General features: G+C 53.4%; 1 protein-coding gene across 1 annotated transcript in view; it reads left to right on the top strand.

Annotated features, from left to right (window-relative positions):
- MORN5 (MORN repeat containing 5) overlaps positions 1–13099 on the top strand; it is a 29242-nt gene extending 16143 nt beyond the window's left edge. Inside the window, exon 5 of the mRNA XM_087869396.1 lies at positions 13020–13099. Coding sequence (XP_087725522.1) covers positions 13020–13099 — 80 coding nt within the window. The remainder of the gene's footprint in view (positions 1–13019) is intronic.
- The last annotated feature ends 214 nt before the right edge of the window (positions 13100–13313 follow it).

Here is a 13313-nt window from a genome sequence, read left to right as displayed (position 1 = left end):
CTCCACGGAGCACAGGTCCTGCGCCCCGCGGGAGCTCAGTGATATGCCCAAATGGATGAAAAGGCCCATTTTAGAGTCTTAAGACAAAAACACCGCAGTCCCCAAAATGAGATGCTACCTTATTTGATAAAGGGTCCTTTACATACTGTGGGCCAATAAGGACGCTTTCGAAGATATTAGAGATAATTACCTTTAATATGGTGGGAAATTGGGAGATTAACCCTTAGCCTCCTACCCATCCCTCTCATTCTGCTCAGGAAGGATCTGCCAGGGCTGTGTTAGCAGTTTGTACGTGTGTCTCTTCATGTAGCCGGTGCTTGCCTCAACGTTACTGGTAGGAATCATTTGCAAAATAACTGCACCACTAATCCTTACTCCCTCCCTGCAATTAATGACACCCCATGCGAGTGTCTCAGATGAAAGGCACATTATTAATATTCAAAGGAAAAAACCCTCGTAACCATTTTAACATATACAACTAACAATGAACTAAATTTGCTTTGTGGAAGACAGAGAGTGAGCATCCCAAATTAGTTTATGTAAAAGCTGAAATTCTTCCCCGAAAGGTCTCAGTACCATCCTCAAAGAATATCCTGATCATCAGAAATGCCGTCAAGATTCCCGCCAACATTATCCCCTTTGTTGTCTGAAATGTCGAATCAAGCACATCTGGCAAATGTCCTAGAGCTCACAAATCTTTCAAACAGCGTATAATTCCCAATGGTTAAAGAGATAACGCCACCGCTTAATCGTGCTGCTCTTCAAAATAGCACCAACTTTCCTTCAATCAGAAACAATGGCTTGGGCTTCTTAAAAATATCACATACCAGTGATTATTTGCAGAGAGGGCCCCTTTGCGTTTAAACCTCTGGGTTCCAGACAGAATTTAAAATCAAGATCACCAGCCTCATTTGAATGTATGCTCAGTTAAATGGACAATGGGGGGAAGGAATATGAATGGGGGTCCAGAAAGAGACGTGGTCCGTGTGTTTCGGAGGCTTTGGCAGGTGCGGGCTGGCTTCCCCCCTCGCACCAAGGTGAGAGCTGACCAGAGCTGACCTTGACTGAGCATTTCCCAGACACCGGACACCCAACTAAGAGGGTGGGGAGTGTTCCTGCGATCCCTGCTTGACAAATGAGGAAACTGAGACGCAGGCAGGACTAAGGCTGAGGGATCTCCCCCAGGAAACGGCAGGAACTGGGATTCACACTCAGGCGTATCTGCCTCTAGAGGTTTTTCCCCTTCTTTCCACTTGGCCGGACCAGCTCCAAGGTCATTCTGTCCAGAGAGGACAGAGAGCTTCCAAACGTTGCCGATCTGCTTCCCGCCCAAGTTTAGGAAAGTTGCATAGTGAACACCTAGAAATGAAAGACCACTTGGTCGTCTGGGGCTCTCTGGCATTATTGCACAGGTGAAAGCTGGAAACATCCCGAATGTGCAACAGGGGTAACTGAGTAAATAATACAGGGTGTCTTCTTATGATAAACTTGAGGCTGCTACTAAAATGGCAGTCCAGGAATGGACCGATCGCTATACAAAGGGACACTGTTTTATTTCGGAGGAAAAAGCAGGATAATAAAAACAAGCAGCATTGGGGCGCCTGGGTGGCGCAGTCGTTCGTTAAGCGTCTGCCTTCGGCTCAGGGCGTGATCCCGGCGTTCTGGGATCGAGCCCCACATCAGGCTCCTCCGCTATGAGCCTGCTTCTTCCTCTCCCACTCCCCCTGCTTGTGTTCCCTCTCTCGCTGGCTGTCTCTCTCTGTCAAATAAATAAATAAAATCTTTAAAAAAAAAAAAACAAGCAGCATTTACTGAGTGCTTCCTATGTTCCAGACCCTGGTCTGAGCATGTCGCATAGTTTATTTTATTTTATTTCACTTCATCTCATCCTCACGGTCACCCTGGGAAGCGGCAGTCTTCATTATCCCCACTTCACAGATGATGAAACTGAGGTGAGGTGAAATGCGTTGCCCAAAGTCACACAGGTCATAAGCGGCAGACCTGGAACTTGGCCCTGGGTCTCGCTGACTGAAAGCTGAGGACGGCCTTCAAGCGGGTTCTGGAGTTTACTCGTGAAAGAAGGGAAAGAGCCGGGGAAGGGGGGGAGGACCCTCCTTCGAAGATTGCAGTGGTGGTTCTTTTTCCCGAGAGACTTCCCCACATTTTTGCTCCAAAACTGGCCAAAGAACAAGACTCCCAGTGCCCCCGACAGACCAAGACTCCTGGAATTTTGAGGCCTTCCTCTGACAGGTGAAAAACCCGAGGCCCCGCACAGCCCGCGCGTGGTCGTGTCGGGCAGGACCGGCCCCCACCGCCAGCCGGGCCTCCTTCCCCAGCGAACCCGGGCTGCCTCGCCGCAAGGCCTCCCTCGCGGTTTTGGCAAAATGGCCCAGCGAGTCCCCTGCCCGGGCCCTCCCGCCGGCATCTCGCCGTGACACAAAAGGCAATTTGCCCAAATGTGATAATCACCTGGAGGCTGGCACGCAGGGCCCTCCCTGCCTTATCTGGGGTATTGTTAGCAGCGCCGTAATGAAGGCTCTGTGGAGGGATAATATCACACTTGTGACTGCCAAGGAAAATGCCTGCGCGACCACACACCCCGCCAGCAGACTTGGGCATCTGCCTGAAGCAGAAAGGGTGGGAAGGGAAGATGACGACGAGCACTGGAGGCCCCTGCTGCGCCAGGGACTCACCACCTCCCGGTCTTTTGAGGGGTGTATCGTCACCTCTGCTTGGCCGCTGGGGAAACTGAGGCTCACAGACGGGTGCAGCCAGGAAAGGGAGGCATCGGGATTTGAACCCAGGCCTCTCTGACACCAGAGACCACGCTCTGAACTCAGAGAGGCTGTGGCCTTTTCTGAATCCTGAAACTCTCCGAGAAGCTGGGCAAAGCTATCGAACTTCTCCCCAGAGGAAGACACTGGAACCCGCCCACAGAAGTTTGCCTACAGAGGGTGGAATCAGTTCCCCGTCCAGGTCTTGTAGGAAAAACACCCCGCCGGGCTTACTGCCTCTCCCTGACCTGCCAGAATCACCCATTGCTCCCTCTCTCCCCCACCCCAATTCCAAGAGCCCTGGAAATTCCCCTCCCGCAGAGTGCCATCAGATTCTGGTAACAATAAGTCCCCACCCCCACGGCAGCCTCCTGGAGGCATCCAAAGGACACAACTTCCCCTTCGGTCACAGAGTCGGGAGTCGGAGTCGACCCCAGGCTGGCCAAAGTCAGGGCTTGTTTTGTCTCCTTGAATAGAAGGGAATGCAAGGCCGGAGCCCAGGGGACAGGAGCTCTGCGTCTCTACCTCAGCCCAAACTCTGGAACTCGAGGCAGTTGGCTGAAAGTCCTGCTCGGCCTCCTGGAGAGGGAGGCAGGTTTCCAAGTGGGGCTTTGGAACAGGCCCCGTCAGCCCCCAGCTCTGCCATGTGCCGTCTGTGTGATCTAGGGCTAGTCTCTCAGTGTCTCTGAACGTCGGTCTCCTCACCTGAAAAGTCGGGGGGCAGGGGGTGGAGAATAGGACCTTCCTTACGGGGTTGTGGTGAGCGTTAGCGAGGTGACACAGAGGGTAGAGCAAAAGCAGTGTCTGGCCCACGAGGAGCTTCAAGTACAAGAACGACGGCAGGGATCCCAATCGTGATTACTTACATCCTGGGGGAGTCTTTGAAGGAGGGCCTCCTTCATTCCATGCCCCAAAGGGAGGAGCCAGCGGCACAGCGGCAACCTGTCCTCTGCCGTCCACCCACCTGCTTCTGATGGGGACTCCAAGACTGGGCTGCAGGCCATCTCTCTGTCCAGCCCTTGGCATTGTTCCTCATCGTCATCATTCTTATCCACCTAGAGCCCAACACCTCTAAGACCATCCCCACCGCCCAGACACAGGTCTTCACCAGGGTCTCCCTGGGGGCCCAGACTCTGCATCCGCCCCTTTCGACCAGCATGCTCCGGGGGAAGCAGATACATACCCAGTCACGGGATCTGGGATGGGCGCTCCCTGGACAGAAGCGTGGGGCCTGCAGGGAGTCTAATTGTACAAAACACTGTAGTGAACCTTCTACCCCGCAAACATCGTTCTGAAATGAACGTCAACCCTAAAAATAAGTATGTGGAAAGAAGTCCAGCATAATTCCAAATTCCTATGATGTCTATGTTAATGTTTAACTTGAAATATCACATATGAGATTCTTTCTCCAAAACACCGGGAGTGCCCATGCTTTGTTGGTGCCAGAAGCCAGAAGCCAGAAGCACTGTGTGCTGGGGGAGCGGCGAGAAGAGCCTGACTGTGCCCCAGGTGTAGTTGTGATGCTGTCCTGAAAAAGGGGGTGTTTGGCGAGGCCTTAAAGGATGAGAGGTGGATTTCGCTGATGGAAGGGAAGGAACAAAGCACAGAGAGATGCAGGGACATAGGGCCCCCACGATGGAGCGCCTGAGACTAGGTCTTGTGTTGGGGGATGGAGGAAGGGTCAAGGGGGTGTCTCCTTTCAGCAGGGATGGACAGACTGAGCTTCGACAGGCATGTAGGAATACAGCCAAGCTGGGCGTTTAAGGCCCAGGGACCCAGTGTGGGGCAGAGAGAGCCTTGAATGCTGTCCTTCAGACAGCGATGACTAAAGGCATGACAGTTACAGAGAGGTTTTCCAGGGAAGCATGTAGTGGCTGATGGCTGCAGGTCTGGAGATAGACTTGGGCCTGCCCCCGTGCCCACTCACTGGCTGGGTGCGCTTGGGCAGATGACCTCACCTCTCTGAGCCTCAGGACCCTCATCTATGAAATGGGGGTGCTAGCAGTGAATTCGCAAGACTCCTAGGAGGCTTGAGCTCTAGTCTGCCAGGCGTTCTGTAGATTCTTAACATCCTAACACCCCTCCTGGCCGGCCCCGCTGCCAAAGCCTTAATTCAGCCTTCAGCATCTGCTGACTGGAGGACAGAGGTCCCAACTGCCAGGCCTGTCCCCTTCAGCCCATGTCCACACACAGCTGGAGAGCAGGGGCAGAAGGGAGCAACGGTCAGAGCAAAGGCTGTGGGGCCCGGGCCAACTGAGTGACCTTGGCCTTGGCACGTTGCTTCCCTGAGCTGCCTGCGTACAGCGGCTAGACGTGATGAACATGTGTCGTGAACACAGATTCCACTATGGGTGCTTGAAAAGCAGAAGTGGGGGAGCAAGAAGAATAGGAATGGAAGCTCTTTGGCACCTTTCCTCCACTGGCTCCCGATGGGGTGTGGGGAGACGTGAATCCGTAGGTCTCTGGCCCTGCGTGCCTCCTGTTGGAGGAGCGCCTTGCCACACTCAGGATGATTCTGGTATTTAGGGATATGTCTTTTTTAACAAGCCAGCTGTGCATCTGGACTTCAACAGCAGAAATGACTGTGTCTCAACGGTGTCAGAATACCAACTGCTTAGCACTAACTGCTACGTACGTCCGTCCTCAGTACGGGGCCTTCCTAAGAGATTCCCAAGGGGCATTATGACTCGGGGCACTTTCCCTCCACCAGCTGACCAGAGCACCCAAAACTCCTACCTGAGACAATGCCAGCTGTGCATACGACAGATGTTGATGAGGAGTGTGTGAGATCAGGCGTGCAAGGCACAGGACTCGGCACCTGGCACGTGCAAGTGCTCCCTAACCCCAGGTGGCCATCCTCCCGCTCCGACTCACCGCTTCCAGGCACAGCCCAAATCCAGTCCTAAGTCTGACTTTGGAGGCCTCACCCCAGTTGTTTCAACATATTAAAACAAAACATACCACACTCCCACATTAAATATATATATTTTTTGCCGTTATAACTTTGAAAGGATTTTTCACATTTTGTTGGTAAATTGTTGAACTACCAGTCGGGCTGAGACTTCTAGAGAGCCGTATGCATACTGGAGAATTCTTGCAAAATGAGGAAAGCAAGCCTACAAACTGATTTCAAGTGTAATAACATTGTTTGGATTTCTTAATGTAATAATTAAGTCTGAATGCATTAATTGTAACATCTGTTCATTTCCGTTCTTGCAGTTTCCCTTTCTGTATTTTAGAAATACCGAAGATTGGTTTGGTATCCCCAGACCTCTCACATTTGAACAGGCTTTGAAAAACTGTGAGTGCTGAGCCCTGCACCTCTAGCCTGGGTTAATCCACCTCCCCTCCGCCCAACCCTGAGCCCTCCGCCCACCCAGTCCAGAAAATGCTCCTTTACAGAGAAAATCAAGAGCAGCCCCAAGGCTTCCCTCCTGCCCCATGGCGGGCTATGCCTGGGCAACGATCCCTTAGTCAATATTGGCCATGCCATGGCCTTGGCCTCTGGCCACCAGCCCTGCCAGCAAAGTTCAAAGCCTGCTGCTTGTCAGGAGTTGTGAAGAGGAGGTGAGGGGCCCCCGCGGCAGGCACGGGCTCTGCGCAAGCTCGCACAGTCCTGCGTTTGCACAGAGGGTGGGGCTGGGCTTTGAGGATGGCACTACCCACGGGCTGGGACGCCGCATTTACCAGGCACCTCCCATCCCCGCCTGGACCCTCAGGTCGCACAGGAGCCGTGTGAGAGTCGGTCTTGACCCCGGGAAAAGAGGGGAGCCCTCATGACAGAGCCTGGTCTGGCCTGGTGTCGTGGGTGAGCGCCGGGCTGTCCCTGAGGGACGGAGGTGCCCCCTCGATCGGACTTCAGGGCCTCACACACTGTCACACTGGGTGCCACACACATGCTGGGCACTTGCACACTCCCAGCACACACCTGTTCCCGCGTACGCACACTTAGGAAGGTTCTCACGCACGTTCACCCGACTGGATGGAAACACGCCCATTTGTGGCCGTGCGCACACAGTGTGAGTGTGGCTTTTGCACCAGCACTATAAGCCCAGCGCCTCTGCCCTGGCAGATGAAGTGGGCCAAACCGTGTCTGCCTTCAAGCCCCGGTTTCTTGCCTTAAATGGGGACGACCCGTGTCACTCACCGAGGAGAGGACAGACATGACCTTCTCTCCACAGAACCAGGCACCTGCCAGGTGCACTGCCAGTGTGAGCCTCTTCCCCTCTCCTGAGGCTAAGATGCCTGGTTTCATCTTGGTTCCCTCCCTGTCCCAGTGGGAGGGAGCTGCATAGCAGGGGTGACCGCAGGTGTGCTCGGCTCAAAGGCTCGCTAAGAGGCTGCAGAATCCAGCTTGTGGGTGCCTGATAACCCGAATCCGCCCATTCGCCCTCTCTGGGCTCACCTGCCCAAGCCTGCCTACCTCGCTTTGAACAAAAATCATTAGCTGAGCTGTGGTCCTTGATCCTTATGATGCTGATCCTTGTGTAAAGACCGCTTCCTCCCATGGTCCTCCCTCCTCCCCACAGGAACGGAGAAGTCCCAGGGTGCTCTGAGTTCCTTAAGAACACTCTCTTGGATGCCTACCAGTTAGGGAATTAAAGACCCATCAACGTGGTGATCATAGCTCCAACTTCCTGGGTGCCCACCGGGTGTTGTTCATCGTGGTTCTGCAGGGGGTCTGGTGAACCCCCACTCCCACCCCCCGTGCAGCAAGGAGCCCAGCTCAGAGAGGGAGAGTGGCTTGTCCAAGATCCACCAGCAGGTTGGCGCCAGGGCTCAGCACTGGGACCCAGAACTCCTTCCGGTCTATGCTGTACTGTCACGCGCACCCTGGAGTCACTGTGGGAAGACAACCTCGGGCTTTCTTTTGGTTTTTGGCATTTTCTGTGTACAAGGCATTGTGCTAAGCACTTTTCAGGAATGACCTCGCTCGAACCAGCAGGCACTTCGTAGATAAGGGAATGAGACCCACCTGCCCGAGGTCTCCGAGCTGGTGGCCGCCAAACTCCAGGGTCCGTGCCCTTGGCCGCCTTTCCGCTGCCTCCCTGCCAACCATCTGGGAGCTCGGAGTGCCCTGCATCTGTTGGGAGATTTTCAGGATCTCTTCTTCCCCCTGCACTGCACTGACCCAGGGATTGCACTAATGACACCATCAGTGACCCTGCTGGTGGCCTGCCTAGGCCTGCCCTTCCCCGCCCCCTCCTTCACTGTGAGGCAGGCCCCAGGCCAGCCGGGGCTTTGAGCATCCTGAGTGTGCTTGGTGCCCCAGAATGAGCCCATATGACCCACCGACCCACCGGTTCTGTGTGGTGGAGCTGCTCTATCTGTGGCCTCAAAAAACAAAAAAGGAAACAGCAGCCTTGGCCCTGCACTTGGCATATCTGCTCTGCCCCCTCAGGAGCTCCATTTGCTGAGGGCGGGGAAGAAATTCTTCCCCCTTTGTCCAAATCCCACAGGGTAAGCCTATTGCTTTTATGGCCCCAACTTTACATTTCTTTATTCTTTCATTCACCAGATATTCATTAAAGACGTTTTAAGTGCCAGATCTGCTTTAGGCTCCGAGGACCAGGAGTGCATTGGGCCCAACTGCCCCAGGCTGGTGGGGGTGACGGTGACCTCGGCGTGAGTCAGGGAAGATGCCATCCAGGCAGGGCCCATGGGGGTGGAGGACAGCCAGGAGGGCCCTGGGCCTAGTCGCCCACATTTTCCAGTGGCCTCAAGTTTGGAGTGTGGCAGCAGCGAAGGGAAAGCCACGTTCACCAGACAACTCCAACGTCACACCCCTTTCCTGAGCCCACGGCCCTTAGCTCACCACGCGCTTAACACCACCTTGAAAGAAATCCTGGAATAAGATGTTTATATTGCCTTTGGGTGTTTATGTTAAAAGCATTTGTTAATTATACATGTTTAAACTACACTGCAATTGTTGTACTCTCATCTAGGCCTTTCTGCACTTTTACACACGGGTGACTACCATACAGCAGGGTAGCTGCATTTTACAGGGTGAGGCGGGCGAGCCAGGGAGGGAGGCAGTCTGGAGAGCAGGAAGACCCGGATGGAGGGCCTTGAAGTCCAGGTGAAGGAGTGGGGAGACTTTCCAGGCAAGGCTTCTCAGCAGGGAGGTCCATGGTCAGATTTGGGTCTCTCTCACCGGAAGTTCCTTTTCTCTATAAGAAGACCAGTTCACCTAGTGATTGGTGAGATTCCTGGGGGGTGACGTGGTGGGGGGAGGGAGTTGCACGGGGCAGTGAGGTCCCTCCTTAAGCTTTAGACCAGAATATAGAAATCTTTCTGCCCCAAAGGCAGACGGACCTGAACCTGGAGCGTGTCTGAGTCAAGCCTTTGGACAACACCGCCTGCTGGGGGTCTCAGTCTCCTCGGTCCCCCGCCCCATCCCCAGTACTGAGCGCGGGGCCTGTCCATTCATTCCTTCACTCACTGAACAGATATGGACCAACCACTTCCAATACCAGTCACTTATCTCAGCACCGGCGACACCGCTGATCAAGCGGACGGGGCTCCTTGTGTGGATGGGGGAGACCGACAACATACAAATAAACAAGACAATTACAGAGAGAAGCCTGTGTTATGAAGAAGAGACAGTGAAGGGGGGGTCACAGGCAGACTGGGGTCCCTGAGGAAGTGATATTTGATCTGTGACCTGGACACCAAGGAATAGGTGCTCAGGGGAAGTTTGCTGATGGCGATCAAGGCAAGCCAAAGCTACTTTCTGTTGTTTTTCGCTCCCTTCTATACTGTCCTGGTGGGGCAGAAGTCACTCACTGTGCAGCGGAATTCTTCCGCTCAGGAAATTTGTCTATTCTCCCATTTCTACCAATACTTTAAGAGCCGGCTCTTTTACTTTGTAGAAATTCAAGAACCCCCATTGGTGTTTCTAGGAACCTAGAAATATTTCTTTCAACTACCAAAGTGCATGAAATTAGCAAGGCATTAAGTTGGACGGTAGGAAAACAGACAATCGTTTCTTATTTTTTTCGACTGTCAATACACATTAAGAAGATTTGGGGAATACCCAAAACAGAAGAACCTCTCACGTCCCACTGCTCAGAGATGCCTATTATTCACATTCAATGTGTTATTTTTTTCTCCCGTGCGCGGTTTTTACAGATTATACTGTGTAATTTTGTTTCTTGCCTCTTCCCACCTTTTTATCCTATCAAAAGCATCTCTATGTTGCTATACAGACTTCATAACCCGACTTTTTCAAGAGCTGCTAAATCACAGCGCCCCCCACCCCACCCCACAGTGCCGCCAAACTTAGCCCAATACCTGGCCCACAGTCCCCGTTTAGAAATTAGTTGTTAAACGAATACACAACAAAGTAATCATTCTCTTGTTTTAGAAACATAGATCATTTCAGTTTCCTTGATTCTAAATAATAACTGAGACAAATAGATTATTCCCTAAGGATAGCGTCCCAGAGTGGAATTATGGACCAACGAGGCCAAAACTTTTCAAGATAAATGCACCAAACCAGAAGACTCCCTCCCTTCCCCTCGGAACCACCGGCAATTGTGCCCAGGGTAATAATTTACAATTGATTAAAGAGTTTGCGGGGTGTTTTTTTTTCCCCATCTTTTCCCCCCTTCCTCTCCCCCTCCCCTCCTGCCAAAAAGGGGGGAAATTATCTGAGAAGGTGAAGATGTTCTCAGACAATCATATTAACATATTCCAACAATTGCAATTTGCAAAATAGTAATCACAGCTCCCGGGTTCTGGGAGGCATTAATCAAAGCTGCAGGTTTAATTCTATTTTAAATATTGATGAAACGTGCTTCGGCAGCCTCACCCTGGCGTGGCGGGGCCAGGGGAGCCTCGGCGCCGCGCAAAGGAGGTGGAGGGAGGGTTGGTGAGCAGCTGCCAGGACGGGAGGCATCTGTGATTCAAATTGGAGGCTGTGCCGCCAGGTAGAGAGCGAGAGGGGTAGTGAAGAGGCTGTTAAGTCCATTGCTGTCAATTTGTAACGATCAGGGAGGGGCCTGAGGGCTGGTTTAGCACAATAAACCCAGTTTGTCTGGTTTCAGGGGTTAGCGCTGAAGAGCTTGCAGCTGCACTGATTCGAATAGCCCGGAGACTTCAGAACTGTAATTATCAACCAGGCTGCTCGCGGTGTGGCAAAAGTGGGCTTCACCAGCGCTTAACTCCTTGTGTGCCACCGCTGTCCCCGCCCCCGGGGTTGACAGCCACGCGTGGATCCCCCGGCAGCTTCCCTGGGAGGACTGAGGCCCACCGGGGGCCCAGGGCGGTCCACAAGGGCAGGAGGTCACCTACAAAGGAATAGTGGGGAGGAGACAGAGGCAGCTAGCTCCGTGGAGGCAAGCCTTGCCTTCCGGCACCCTTGTCACGTCAGCCCCGGGGTGGCGGCAGTCAGGCTTTGGAGTCTGATGGGCCTTGGGTTGAATTCCACTGGCTGTGAAGGTGAGGGAAGGCTCCTCACCTGTCTCAAACGGGGGTCCTGGGCTACCGTCCTGGGCTATCACAAAGACGCCACGAGACGGGTGTTTGTAAAGCACGGAGCACACAGTAGGCTGTCTAGGAAGCCTCCATGTCTCTGATCCTGGGCCTGGTGCTTTCCCAGAAGACAAAGGGGGCAGAGGGATCTGATTGGGAGGGTAGGATTTGGGCTGGCCCTCCATGTTTGAGCTCTCAGGGGGTGCCCTTGGTCTCTGGCTACCTCCATGTGTCCCCGAGGAGGAAGAGGAGGACGAGGAAGACAGGTAGTCCCATGCTCCCATCCCTTAGGCGGAAGGCAGGTCAGAAGAGGAGACAAAAGCCGCTCCAGGGCTGTAGCCCTAAGGAGAATGGCTGGAGGGCAGGGGTTTGGGCTTGTTCTCTTTGTCTTCAGGGCCTGACACACAGGTGAGGCAGGAATGAGGCAGGAATGAGGCAGGGACAGCTATGGTGCTAGGAAAAGAACTCAGGTTTAGCTGGGAGTCTTGGTTCAGGAAGCGCGGGCACGACTCCGAGACCCCCTTCCTCGATGTTCGCGATGTTCGCCCGCGACTTCCCGAACGGGTGGGCCCAGCAACGTCTGCCCCGGCAGTATTTCTGGTAATGGAAGGTGGCACCCTTCAGTGTCCTCCCCGGGAAGGGCGGACAGTAAAACGTCACAAGGGAGCCACCACAAAGTATCAGGCAGCAGTAAGAAGCAAAGAACTAGCTGTACATTTAGCAACAAGAATAGATCTTGAAAATGTAGTGTTGAGTGAAAAAGGTAAGACAATGAAATTCACGGCACAATGCCATTTATGGTGGTGAATTAAAACCACATTCGCACACAAAACAACAGCACACTTTTTACAGAGCTGCATGCATTTTTAGGGGTCTATCTCCCACCATTAAAGTGGGTCTCTGTCAGGGTTGGGGGAGGGGCTGGGTGTGGCTTTGGGGGAGAATGGGGGAAAATAAGTCAGTCCCCAGAGAGATGACTGTGGTGTGGGGGGAATTAAAGACTGTGTTTCACTCCCTCTCTCTGAGGTTTGAAAAGTAGCACAAGCTTTGTAGTCAGACCAACCTGGGTTCCCATCCTGGGCTCTCCCGAGTACTAACCTATGGCCGTGGGCAGGTAACTTGACCTCCCTGAGCCTGCGTGTTCACCTGCCGAGTGGCAGGATTGCTGCCTGCAGGTGCTCACGAGGGTTAAATTAGGGGAGATCAAGAAACATAGCGCCATCCGGAACATCGGTTCTTCTCTATTCCCCCTGAAAGGACCAGAGTCAACGGAGGTGTCTAGCTCCCCCTGGGGAGCCACGGGTTCTTAGAAGGGTCTACAGTGGAAAACCCAGAAAGGAAACGAAGAAGACCTGAGGGCTCCGGCCCCTGGCACTACAGGCAAGGCCTGCACTGGCTGTTCTGGGGGTGCCCTTTGTGGGTGTCAGACGAGGCAAATGCCAGAGCAAGCTGCTCTCTGGGTGCGCGTCGGGACTGCCCAGTTCAAAGTGACCAGATGACCTCATGCCTGACTCCATCAGCAATATCCACCATCTGTAAACCCCTTTGTGTTCAATTTCCCCAAGAACAGGCATTTGCAGGCAACTGGAAGATTCAGGTTTTTTAGTGAAAGATCTGTCCCTTGCCAGCACAGAGCTAGCCTGGCCACCCAGGCCACACCCCCGTGCTAGAATGCACCCCAGCCGCCCCAAGACCCCACGTGCGGGTCTCCCAGCACAGAGAAGGCCCAGCAAACACTAGACATGACCAGTTCTTCCTCTTCCCCTGCAGATGATGATGAGCACGAGTGGATCATCAGGACGTGTCGCAAGGGCTGGGACGAGATCGTGGGTCACCGACCCAAGCTGTGAGCTCTGCAGCTGGCGGAGGTTTCCTCTACACCGCTGGCTGCAGCTGGCCCTGGGGGCAGCCTGCCGTTCCAGACCCTGACTTTTCACTCGGGAATAAAGCCTTTCTGCACTCAGTGGCCTCAAGTGTACTTTCCTGAGACAATTTCTTAGGGGATCCTCATTTCACCGGCATCAAAATCACCTGTGAATTAGATATTTCTGGAACCCATCCTAG

The sequence above is a fragment of the Ursus americanus genome, chromosome 18 (genome assembly GCF_024610735.1).
Source record: "Ursus americanus isolate L20-20 chromosome 18, mUrsAme1.1.p, whole genome shotgun sequence".
NCBI lineage: Eukaryota > Metazoa > Chordata > Mammalia > Carnivora > Ursidae > Ursus > Ursus americanus.
This window is presented reverse-complemented; position numbering and strand designations above follow the sequence as displayed.